This window comes from Pholcus phalangioides, unplaced genomic scaffold (genome assembly GCF_987345545.1).
Source record: "Pholcus phalangioides strain wild (caught in Gottingen) unplaced genomic scaffold, Ppha-v1.0 ptg000032l_1, whole genome shotgun sequence".
In the NCBI taxonomy this organism is placed as follows: domain Eukaryota; kingdom Metazoa; phylum Arthropoda; class Arachnida; order Araneae; family Pholcidae; genus Pholcus; species Pholcus phalangioides.
Window position 1 is genome coordinate 3,912,312 of NW_028301622.1, and position 12,990 is coordinate 3,925,301.

General features: G+C 35.2%; 1 protein-coding gene across 1 annotated transcript; it reads right to left on the bottom strand.

Moving 5' to 3' along the window:
• Window positions 1-311: 311 nt before the first annotated feature.
• Window positions 312-7,798, bottom strand: LOC149066796 (venom serine protease 34-like). The gene is made up of 5 exons (XM_089253100.1): window positions 7,715-7,798; window positions 7,574-7,604; window positions 6,203-6,333; window positions 730-833; window positions 312-636 (listed from the first exon to the last, which is right to left on the bottom strand). The coding sequence occupies exons 1-5, from the start codon at window positions 7,796-7,798 to the stop codon at window positions 312-314; spliced, it is 675 nt and encodes a 224-aa protein (XP_089109226.1).
• Window positions 7,799-12,990: the final 5,192 nt, after the last annotated feature.

Here is a 12,990-nt window from a genome sequence, read left to right on the forward strand (position 1 = left end):
GGGACGAAACGTCAGGAGTGAACCGTCGGGGGCGAAATTTCCATAAACCGTACCAGAGTTCCACGTGCTAGCGTTTCACAAACTGTCTAATACAGAGGGCACTGTGTGTTGCATTGAAGCGTGTCGCTATATTATACAAGCGGTCGCTTGCTTAACTTTTTGTAGCCAGTGTATTTGGCCATATATTTGAAAATGGACGGTACCTTCCGTCGACGTTGTACTTTTCATTTTCTCACCAAACGAATAATTCCAGCGTGATTTGGTGCGAAGGCGAATGGAAGCAAAAGCAATAACCACAGAGTTTCGAATGTTTAGGATTCCAATCCTATCACGACGATTAATAATGGTGTAATGTATGTAAAAATCTTACTCTCGGTGTCACCCCAACCGAACGTAGTCATCAACGATCCGTCCTTCAAGACGAAATCCGGTCCAGGCAAACTAGCAGCGTAGATGTACCGGCCGATCTTTGAATTGATTCCGAAAGTAACGGGCTTATCGAATTCCATCACGGCTATATCGTCGTCATCGCCCTCTTTTCTGACGAAACTAGAAGTACCATGGAGCAAATGAGTACCGTTTTTGTTTTTCAGATCGTATTCACCGATGCTCATGTCAACATCATCAAGCGTGTCTCTGCAATAAAGTATCAATAAAAAGTCAATTACTTTCAGATATCATTATATTGATATTTATACCGAAGCGTTGAGATAGAAGCCATGTTCATACGTTTTTATGCAGTGCCTTGCCGTCAGGACATGATGGTTTGTTATCAGAGTCGCTCCACAGCCATTTGCAATGTCTCCATCCTCCTCTCTTTTAAATAGAACCGTCTGAAATATGAAAATTAATTACAAATACTTGACACGTCCTAAGTTTCATAGTGATGATAATGCATTTAAATTCTCTACACACAAGGGCTGCTCGAGCATAACTTCCGCCAGAAGCACATTTATGGTTTTTGCTTGTGGGATACATGCATTTTTCCGCCCCTCTTTCATGCATACTTACATGCGATCTACGTCACTATTTTGATCTCTCCCATGCTTATAAAGCCTCTAGATCACTCATTTAATCACTCACTAGCCCAGTCCCTCGCTCTCTAGACAGGTACTGTTGATGGATTTAAAGTTTTATTGTCTGTGGTCTAAACAGATTTTGCCACCCTGCTCCAATCCTATCAATTTTATTGACCACTCAAGCTTGCCGTCCTGAGCTATAGGCTGTCACCCCCCGCTGTAAATACGCCGGGTGTGAAGCCCCATGTGCCACCCCTAAAGAAGACTCTTCCGGGAGGCTGCTAGTGCTTTACGTTGGGTAAAGCTATTAAAGCACACAATAGTTTATCTTAACTAAATGGAATGTGCGTGACTACGCGTCCCGCTATTAGAAAAGATAGTTCTGTGTTTCGGTTTAGAATTATTTTACCGTTTCTAATCATGTCAGATAACTCAATTCACATTTCAGCTCTTGTTGATGATCCATCATTATTGACACTTACCCTACAACTAGAAAATATTAAACCCACGACTTTTATTTATTTACTTTTAAGTGTTTTTAAAGCCGATTCTTAATTTGCTTTCATTTGACCGTTCCAAAAAAATTACTATATGAGTTCATCAAAACAGTTTATTGGCTAGTTATGGCACAAGAGCATGATGTCATGTGCAGAGCCGTATTTACAGAGAGGCATAACGGACAGTGATGGCAGCAAATTCGATAAATGAGTAGCCAAGAAAATTACTGTAATGAAAGAAGTGCACCGAAATTTCCAAAACTATAATCCGCCTCTGCCCAGAGAGAGAGAGAGAGACTGAGCGGACGGTTGACCAAATGAGTGGCAGGGCCCTTTCACACGGAGCGGATGCGGATGCGGACGCGGATGCGGATGCGGGTCCGGAAGAAGTTTTAACAATTGGGATATACTGCGCCTTTCAGACGAGCCGAAAAATCTCCGCACCTAGGAAATGTTCATGCGGGTCCGGACATCGTCCGCATGTGTCAAAACCTAAGTGCGGGCTCCGCATCCGCACATACAAGTTTTGACAATAGGTTTATTCGGAGCTATTCAGACGATGCGGATACGGAGCGAATTCGTCCGCATCTTTGGCTACTTTTTGAAGGTGATTTTGCACGGAATTTTTTTAATTATTTGCCATAAATACCCTTAAAAACACCATATGATGGTCCCTGTTCATCAAATACGATGTACCCACATACGTCTATCCCTTTGTTTCCTTCTGAAATGGAGATATAGCAACTTTAACTGCCTTTTGTCCATATTTCACAATTTTATACAATAAAACCTGCCAACAAGGGCCACTGACGGGACCAAAATTATAAGCCGTTCTGTTCATTACGAATATTTAATTGACTAAATAGTTTAATAACTTTTAAATTTAATTTAAAAATATTAATTTTTTTCTTTTTAAATTTTTAAAATTATTTAAAAAATTATAAATATTTGAAATATTATTTTAAATATTTTTTATTTTTTTAAATTTTTAATCTTTTAATTTTTTCAAACTTAAAAAAAAATTCTTTTATTAAACAACGTTATCCACGTACGGTGTTCACTCAGGGCCGTTTGAAGACCCTAGCATTTGAATATTTTTGGTCGTTCCCCGATACCTACAAGTATATTTTACTCGATATTCAGTCTATAAACTTAAAAAATGAAATTTTATATTTCAGAAATGACTAATCTAAGGATGGGATTTCACTCTAAAAGGTTTATGAAAGTTATTTTATAAAACTTGAAAAAAGCAACTAATAAATTTATCGGTTGCATTTGCTGTAATGCAACCGATAAATTTATTAGTTGCTTTTTTTGAAATAATTGTTATAAAATTTTTATAGTGTAATCCGGCCGGGATTATACTATAAAGTTTTATAAAAGAACTTTTATGAAAGTTGAAAAATTCAACCAATAGGCGCATCGGTTGCATTATGCAACCGGTGCACACACACACACATTTTGTATTCAAAAAATTCAACCAATAAGATAATATTGGTTGAATTTTTCACGTTTTATCAAAGAGCTTTTACAAAACTTTTATAGTGTAATCCCGGCCTAAGGCTGGTATTACACTATAAAACTTGAAAAATGTAACCAATAAACACATCTGTTACATTCGAGCGAACTTAACTGATCGGCCTATCGGTTGCATTTTTCAAGTTTTATAAACTAACTTTTATAAAACTTTTATACTGTAATCCCGGCCTAAGACAGAATTGTGATGTGAATATTTCTAAGCACAGACATTTTGAACGTTCCCCCCCCCTCCCCTTTTTTTCTACTTGCAAATTCTTTGATATCTCCTGAATTTTTTGTTTTTTTGGAACATCGAATGTTTTGAATGTTTTTGGATTTGATTTTTCGAACATTGCATGTTTTTGGAATTTTTCTTTCATATTTTTCCGGAAAGACGGATTTTTTTTTTCAAAATGTTTTGAAAATATTTGAAGACATTTTCTCCCATCGACTACTTGTGAGGATCGGAATTAAGACATCTTTATTCCCATATTCTATGTGGCTCTAGATTAAACCACCAAAGAATGCCTCTAGGCTCCATATGGGCACTGAATCAGGGGTGAAGGAGAAAAACAGTTACAAAAATTGCGAAAAAATAGTTTTTATGCACGAATTTCAACCTAAAGATGCGGGCGAAACACCCGCATCTTCAGTGCTCGTGTGAAAGGGTATGCGGACCCGCTTCCGCACCCGCATCCGCATCCGCTCCGTGTGAAAGGGGCCTTACATGCTCGTGAGCGACCAATACAGTGTCCCAGAATGCGATTTGCTAAAGAGTGACCTACAAAGCAAAGTACCAGGTCGTGAGGGACAGTATGAGGAAAGAGTAACTAAGAAACCCAGACATGTTTACAGCCATTAAAATTACAAAATAAATGGTCCAGAGAATTAGGCAAGGATAAGAGAAGGATGAAAAAATTTTCTCAGCCCACAGCAGCTAAACCATAAATTTGCCTCTGGTCATGTGTATTTTGTACTGAAAATTTTTCAAAATTTGGTGTCTAACTAAAGCCTAAGGTGAAACCAATTACAAATTGCCACCCGGGTGCAGCCACTCGCTTAAGCCGCCCCTTTCTACATACCTGTGGGAGCTATAAACTGCTAATGGGCAGGATTCAATAAGTGATTTTACCAATAAAATTGACATTTTTCGGTAACCAGAAGCATTTACGACGATAATTGGAGCTGGCTCGTATTTTTCGTAACAGGAAATTTTTGTGCCCCGTAGTTGTCACGATAAAATGTGATCACCCTCGTGTCAAGGGGAAACCTTTTAAAAGTTGAGTTTGATTCTCGTAAATTTTCTAAAGTCATTTCTACAGTATGTACTGCCATCTACCTACGACATAAAAGTAATAATTCAGCGAATGTTGCGAGTCTCGGGTCTCCTGTTGAGGTTTTTCGTGAGAGAACAGCTATACATCTGGAAGTCAAGATACTCTTAAAGAACCACCTCCAAATTTTCGGCACTTTTCACACGCTATTACGGAACGAATTCTTTTGCGATGGGGCAATATCGGTCACATAAAGACACTATATCGGACAGTTTACAAAAATGTCAAGTGTATGAAAAGGACATTCGAGGTTCTTGACGTGTTTGTGTGTCGTTCGTTCTGACCCCGCTCTTTCAATGGAGTAATCGGACACCGGACAATAAACGTGTTGATTTAAAGCGCGTGAATACTTGATACACTTACAATGCTTCAAGTGTCAAGGCTTAAGATGCACGGCACATGTTTGTAAGGATATGAAATGTAAAAGGTGTGGACACAAAAAGTGGTGAACTGTAAAAACGAGATGACTTGTTTAAACTACATCGCGTTTAACAAAAGTGGTGAAGTAAAAGTTAATGTAAACCATCTCTGAAGCAGCTCTTTGTCAAAAGTTATGCAGCGAGAGGTATTAAAAGTTAAAATGTTCGAACTAATTATTTAAATTAATTGTGTATGTGTGCTTTGAATTTTAAATTAGAATGTAATTTATGTAGATATTGTGAGAGATTTAATAGTTATGAAATGTGGATTTTGTCGCATTTTCCTTTGTAAAGTTGCGTCTTTTAAACCCCTTTAAACAAATAAATACAATTACAGCGCCAGAACAGGCAAAATGCTCAACGGGGTGGCTGAGAAAAAGATGCCCATAAAAATATGGATGTCAGATATTTCAAAAATATAGCAACCCAATTAAAAATGCAATTAACAAAATGTATAATCTTAAAACCTATCTTTGATGAGAAATTAATCAGGAAGAGGATGAGTCCAAACTTGGCTTTTTTATTAGGAGATTTAACTTTGATTTGTAATTTCAAATAGACACTTTGGCGCGGTGAGCACCTAAATATTCTACATTTGAGCTCAGTTTTGAGTGGAACTAGCGTTTTTTAAATCCTTTTCTAAGTGGGATTGCCCTTCAATGTCTGATGTTCAGAAGCCTTTATTTAATGCCTTCTGCGGCGAGTCGCGTATGACCTATGCCTGAGCACTTGTGCTTCACAGACACACTGTACCAATAAAAGGAAGGTGGCGAATCCCTTTACGAAATAATATTCAGTTCATAACAATGTAGAAATAATGAGTAAATTGCTTCTTCATACAAAATGCTCACGGTTCCCATGAAATCTCTGCGAGGACAACTGGTTGAGAACCCCTGCCATACAATATAACATTTCCGTAACGTGAAGTTTGAAGGCTAAAGCGGTCTACAGTAACAAGGATGTTGTTCAACGTGAGACAGCCAAACCACGTACAACACACGACGGCTATATTTGAACCAAAGTCATGGGGGTCAGACCTAGACCCAGTACTGTGTGGTAACAGACTTTAAAAATAGACTAAATAAAACACAACCATTAAATTTAATTTTAAAAAATGGATAAATGCAGTTAACTCATTCACAATAGTAGCATCACAACTCAAAAAGTGTGGCTTAGAACCAATTTCCCTTCTTCCATTAAGGCTCAGAAAACCTGAAACCTTAGTCATTTTCTTTGCCTATTCTGTTCACCTTGTGCAATTTCAATGAAAATAATCAATAATTTGAAGATATCATTCACTGACACTTGATTATTAGAATATATTCATAAATTTTGCTTTGATGGGTTTTTTATGTAGATAAGTTTTCACTTCTTTGCATCCGTGAGAAGTTCCATAAAATTTTTCGTTTACTTACGGCATATGGGTATTCATTTTCTAGGGCGTACTCCCCGTTTATGATCCCAAGTGGTGGACGAGTGGAATGGCTCAAGTCGGGAAGTGGTGAGACAGCTTTAGCTTTTCTCGGTTTTATTTCGCACACAGGACCTGGGAAATGAAATTTATATATAGTATGAAATCTTATAAAAAAAAAAGTGACGATATATATATAGCTTAGAAAAAAATTGATGGAAACAAAAATATCGAATTTAACATTGCACAATCCAGTTGGGATGACGTTACGTGCTCATTATATTAGCATGCCATTACGGATTGGGAGTGCTTGACAAGAGGTAGCACGATGAAGTTGGTTGTGCAGTTCATTCTCGCAGCTGCAGTTTCTTTATTCTCTTCATATGTCCTCAATTTTCGAAGATTTCAATTATCAATGGTCCTTGATAGTTGTCTATGACCGAGGAAATCGATCAGTCGCAGTCCTCGATAATTTCCTTCCATGACCGATGAATTGAATTTCATTGGGTACTTACCACCCCATATCACATCTGTTTTTGAATATCACTTTCCCTATTAGAGGTTGCCATAAAAAATTCATTGCAATTGTAGGCAACACATGCCTACATTGTTTCCTACCCTAGAACCTCCGATGCAGAGCGGCCCAACTGTTCCTTTATATACACCCATTCTTGACGTTTCTTAAATGCATTTTGGGTCAGAGCTAATGTTATACAAATACAAATACAACGCCACAACAGGCAAATTGCCCAACGAGATGGCTGACTTAAGAACATCATGGATCCACTATCTTAATTGTTGACTCACATCTGCGTATGTCACGATGATTATATCATTGATGAACATATTTTAAAAATGTTCTTGATATTATCTGGATGCCCATTCAATGTGCGTAGGATGTCACAAGTTTGTGTCATGTAGGCCTTACAACGAAAGACCGACACACGTCACGTTTGCGTCATATGCCCACGTCAGTCAATGTTCGGTTTAGCCCGATCTGAACGCACATTGCAGTTCATAGGAACACCCCATCCTTATTCCCTTGGGCGAATACAAGAATTTCACCATTCCTGAAGCTACATCTGCTGGCTAGTCGGAATATCAGTATAATCGAACGTTGATTTTGAACAAACGTTTTCTCATGCTTCCTCTGCTTTTACATAAGGAGATCCCATGAAAAAAAAAAATTATGAGTAAAATTTTACTATATTCAGCCAACATGTGACCTCATAGAGTCTATGAGTGCCTCAGAATATGGAAATCTAAAAATATCTCAGTTCCATGACTAATTCAATATAAAATAACAAACATCACATATACCAATAATTTAGTACAATTTCATAACAGAGAATTGGATATTTCAATTATAACTCACGAGGGTCCTTTTTGTATCTCTCTTTGAAATCCTAAAAATGAAAAAAAAATATATATATAATGTGAATGGTAAGTATATGGTGTCAATATGTAAAAAAACATGATTTTTAAAACTTGGGCTCACTTACTGTGGAGTACTCACTTCTTTTGATGTCTTAGATTCTTCGTCCTTAGCAAAACATGAAGCCGCAGAAACAACAAGTAAGAAAACCACGAAGATCTGCATCGTTTGAGTGTCTTGAGAGATTGTTTAACACAAAAGTCATTATATTTTCTCTTTTATGATATTGCGTTTTTATACACGATCAACAGTTGTTGTTTTGTGAAATCGCAATATGATTCGTTTGAGAGAAAAACCACACCTGGCTAATGAGGGAAATAGGAAAAGCCGTGTATAATAATTTTTCACGGAATTCTTACGAAGTCTTATAATGGTTATTTGTGTGTGTGTGTGTGTTCATTGGTTTCACAAGAATCTCGCATAATCCCAGAAATTTCTTATTGATGCATCTTCGTTTATACAGGGTGTCCTGTAAGTGCTGATGTGGCCTTTACCTCATCAACCGGTTGTCGTTGAGATATGGTTTCAACTTGAAATGTTCAGAATGGGTTCAAAAAATTCCCTGTTCTAGATTTTTGAGTGAAAATACAGTGTATCACAGAATTTAAAAAAAATCTAAATTTTTTACACGGTCCCTCTGCCCTGTCCTCTAACTTCCATGACTGATATAAAACTTTACCACGGGGGCCGCTCCAATGTTTTCGAACAGTATCGCGGGTCTGTGATATTATGTAAATGATCTGTAAGTATGCCACGGGTCACATAATTGATATGAAAGTGCACTCAACACGCAAACTAAGCAAATATTTGGAAAAAAACGGTTCATATGTGAGAAATAGATGAAACGATTTCCATCCGAAAAATCTGGATTTAATGGCGATGTGGTTCCCAAGGTCGAGGGGCGAATGCGAGCGGATAATCCCCATAAAAAGTCTCACCACAGAAGAGCAACAGGTCTTTACAACGGTACAAATATTCAGTTACTACACTTCACTCATAGATGGGAAATAAATATGGCAGAAAAACAAGTATTACACGTTGATAAACTTCCAGGCTTGACACGAGTTTTGCCCCGGCATCACATCAGGAGCCCTCCACGTTTTTTCCCCTCAATTGATTCTTTCTCTTGCTCTATATTTCTTTCCCAGGCAATGCTAATGCTTCAGAAATAATTTTATATTCCATTTTAAATATTAATGTATCATCAAAGCAATTTTCCCTATTTTCCGGGAATTTTACTCTGGATTTCGGGGACCGGAAATCGAAAAATAATTCCTGGGATATTTGTAGGATCGGACAGCATAAATGAGGGGAAGGAGCACTTGTACGTTAGTGTTTTCGCTGTTTTTTTCCCTCAACGTTTCTACGACTTTTGAATCAAAATATCTCAGTGCATACTGAGATATGAGTAATGATTGAGAAGTAGAGGATAAGAGGGTGGTCTGAATATTAAGAATTTTTTTATTTCGTTACCCACCGTATTTTCACTCTCAAAACTGGTACAAGGTAATTTTTGATTGCCTTTTGAGCATTTTTTAAGTTGTAACCCCACCTCTAAGGCGAACGGTTGATGAGATAAATTCCGCATTGTCACTTACTGGACACCCTGTATACAATGCATATCATATTAATGTCTTGATCTGTCTTCCTGAACTTACTCTTTCAGTGAAATAGTTCGGATTGTGGGAGTTTTTATAAATTCCTATTCGATAAACCATGAAAATGGCAATTGTGATTGTATAAAAACATTTGACAAGAACACAACAGTTGGTCTCTAACTTCGCAGCAGTGACACACGGATAAAAAAATCGAGAGAAATAAAATCAGGCGACACTCGTTATAACGACCCCGTCGTTCCATGGGAAATGAAGTTCATTATATCGAAAGTCTGAAATGCCCCATAAGTTTTCGGGGGTTCTATGAACTTGGGTGAGAAAACAATTTATTCCCCATTTTGACGATAGATAATTGAATATTGTTTTGCCAAGGGCCGACTAATTTTATTGGGACAGCGGTTCAGCGGAGCATAAAAGGTTAAGATCCCCCTGGCTTAGACTATGAATGTTTTCTACGTGAATCATGAAAAACATATGCCTTTTTGAACGTGAAGGGCTCCTAGGAACGCGGAAACTGAGGATTAGGGTCTCCTCCAATGGGGATACTTAAGTCGATCTTGAGTAGACCGGAGACTAAGAATCTGGGTTGCTCAGCCTTTTTCGTCCACGGAGCAAATATGCAGCATTTCTGCTCTTCGTGAGCCAGGCACATACGGTGACCATATGGCCAGTATTTCACGGGACATTCCCGTAATTTTGGTTTTGATATGATCATATAAACTATGTGCATGTACATTCATCTCTTGTCTCATCACACTTCCTCGCAAAAAAACTATGAGAAATTCGGATCCCAATCACGGGAACTAGCCATCGAGCTTATATCACTGGAGGGAGCATGACGTCAGCGGTATCCGCCTTGGCAGTGCTGAGAACGGTGTCCTCCCAACATCTTTCGTCGGAAGATCACGTGACTCGGTGCAAACAAACACGATCCCCCCCCCCATAGAGATCAATGTAAAAATTGCCGATTTTAGCATAGAAATGCGGAAATTTAGTAGGGTTTTCCGCCGGATCAATAATTTTAAAAATTGAATTGAATTTTTGTTTTTCGAAATATTGAGTTCGCTTAGGGCCGTATTCACTGACATGGTTTAAACCTGCAGTTACAATTTTTGGATAAGAGATCAACATAGTTGGTTAAAACCATGAATTTAACCAATCCGTGTCGATCTCTTATCAAAAAATTGTGACTATAGCTTAAACCATGTCGGTGAATACCGACATGAAGAAATTCCGCAGCTTTAAACAAGGATTTTTTGGAGAAAAACAGGCAGATCGATTCATTTCTATGTTTAATTTAGATTTGTTCCTTTCATGAGTCGCATGTGGCATTCCTTTCATGAGAGCAATTAAAGATAATTCCAGAATTAATGGAAGAGATACTTTCAGCATTGACGAAATAGATAATTTCAAAATTAATGTAAGTGATAATTCCAGAATTAATGAAAGATAATTCCAGAATTAATGGAAGAGATACTTTCAGCATTGACGAAATAGATAATTTCAAAATTAATGTAAGTGATAATTCCAGAATTAATGAAAGATAATTCCAGAATTAATGAAAGATAATTCCAGAATTAATGAAAGATAATTCCAGAATTAATGAAAGATAATTCCAGAATTAATGAAAGATAATTCCAAAATTAATGAAAGATAATTCCAGAATTAATGAAAGTAATAATTCCAGAATTAATGAAAGATAATTCCAAAATTAATGAAAGTGATAATTCCAAAATTAATGAAAGTGATAATTCCAAAATTAATGAAAGAGATAATTCCAGCATTAAAATGAAAGATAATTCCAGCATCAAAATGAAAGATAATTCCAGCATCAAAATGAAAGATAATTCCAGCATCAAAATGAAAGATAATTCCAGCATTAAAATGAAAGATAATTCCAGTTCCAAAATTAATGAAAGAGATAATTTCAGTTCCAAAATTAATGAAAGAGATCATTTCAGTTCCAAAATTAATGAAAGAGATCATTTCAGTTCCAAAATTAATGAAAATGATAATTCCTGCATTACTGAAAGATAATTCGGAATTAATGAAAGATGATTCCAGAATAAATGAAAGAAAAATTTTAGTTTTAATGAAACAGAAAATTTTAGTTCCAAAACAAATGAAAGTGATAATTTCAGCATTAATGAAAGTGATAACTTCAGCATTAATGAAAGAAATAATTCCAGAATTAAGAAAAAGGGATAATTCCAAAATTAAAAAAAGAAAAATTCTAGAATTAATTAAAGAGATAATTCCAAAATTAATGAATGATAATTCCAAAATTAATGAATGATAATTCCAAAATTAATGAATGATAATTCCAAAATTAATGAAAGATAATTCCAGAATTAATGAAAGATAATTCCAGAATTAATGAAAGATAATTCCAAAATTAATGAAAGATAATTCCAGAATTAATGAAAGTAATAATTCCAGAATTAATGAAAGATAATTCCAAAATTAATGAAAGTGATAATTCCAAAATTAATGAAAGTGATAATTCCAAAATTAATGAAAGAGATAATTCCAGCATTAAAATGAAAGATAATTCCAGCATCAAAATGAAAGATAATTCCAGCATCAAAATGAAAGATAATTCCAGCATCAAAATGAAAGATAATTCCAGCATTAAAATGAAAGATAATTCCAGTTCCAAAATTAATGAAAGAGATAATTTCAGTTCCAAAATTAATGAAAGAGATCATTTCAGTTCCAAAATTAATGAAAGAGATCATTTCAGATCCAAAATTAATGAAAGAGATCATTTCAGTTCCAAAATTAATGAAAGAGGTAATTTCAGTTCCAAAATTAATGAAAGAGATAATTTCAGTTCCAAAATTAATGAAAATGATAATTCCTGCATTACTGAAAGATAATTCGGAATTAATGAAAGATGATTCCAGAATAAATGAAAGAAAAATTTTAGTTTTAATGAAACAGAAAATTTCAGTTCCAAAACAAATGAAAGTGATAATTTCAGCATTAATGAAAGTGATAACTTCAGCATTAATGAAAGAAATAATTCCAGAATTAAGAAAAAGGGATAATTCCAAAATTAAAAAAAGAAAAATTCTAGAATTAATTAAAGAGATAATTCCAAAATTAATGAATGATAATTCCAAAATTAATGAATGATAATTCCAAAATTAATGAATGATAATTCCAAAATTAATGAATGATAATTCCAAAATTAATGAATGATAATTCCAAAATTAATGAAAGATATAATGCCAGAGTTAATGAGATATAATGCCAGAGTTAATGAGAAATAATTTCAGCATTAATGAAAGAAATAATTTCAGCATTAATGAAAGAAATAATTTCAGCATTAATGAAAGAAACAAATCCAGAATTGATTAAAGCAATTACTCCAGAAATAATGAAAGAAATGATAATTATAATAAAAGAAATAATTCCAGAATTAATGGAAGGAAATTCCAGAATTGATGAAAGAAACAAATCCAGAATTGATTAAAGCAATTACTCCAGAAATAATGAAAGAAATGATAATTATAATAAAAGAAATAATTCCAGAATTAATGGAAGGAAATTCCAGAATTAATGAAAGAAACAAATCCAGAATTAATGAAAGAAACAAATCCAGAATTAATGAAAGAAACAAATCCAGAATTAATGAAAGAAACAAATCCAGAATTAATGAAAGAAACAAATCCAGAATTAAAGCAATTACTCCAGAAATAATGAAAGAAATGATAATTATAATAAAAGAAATAATTC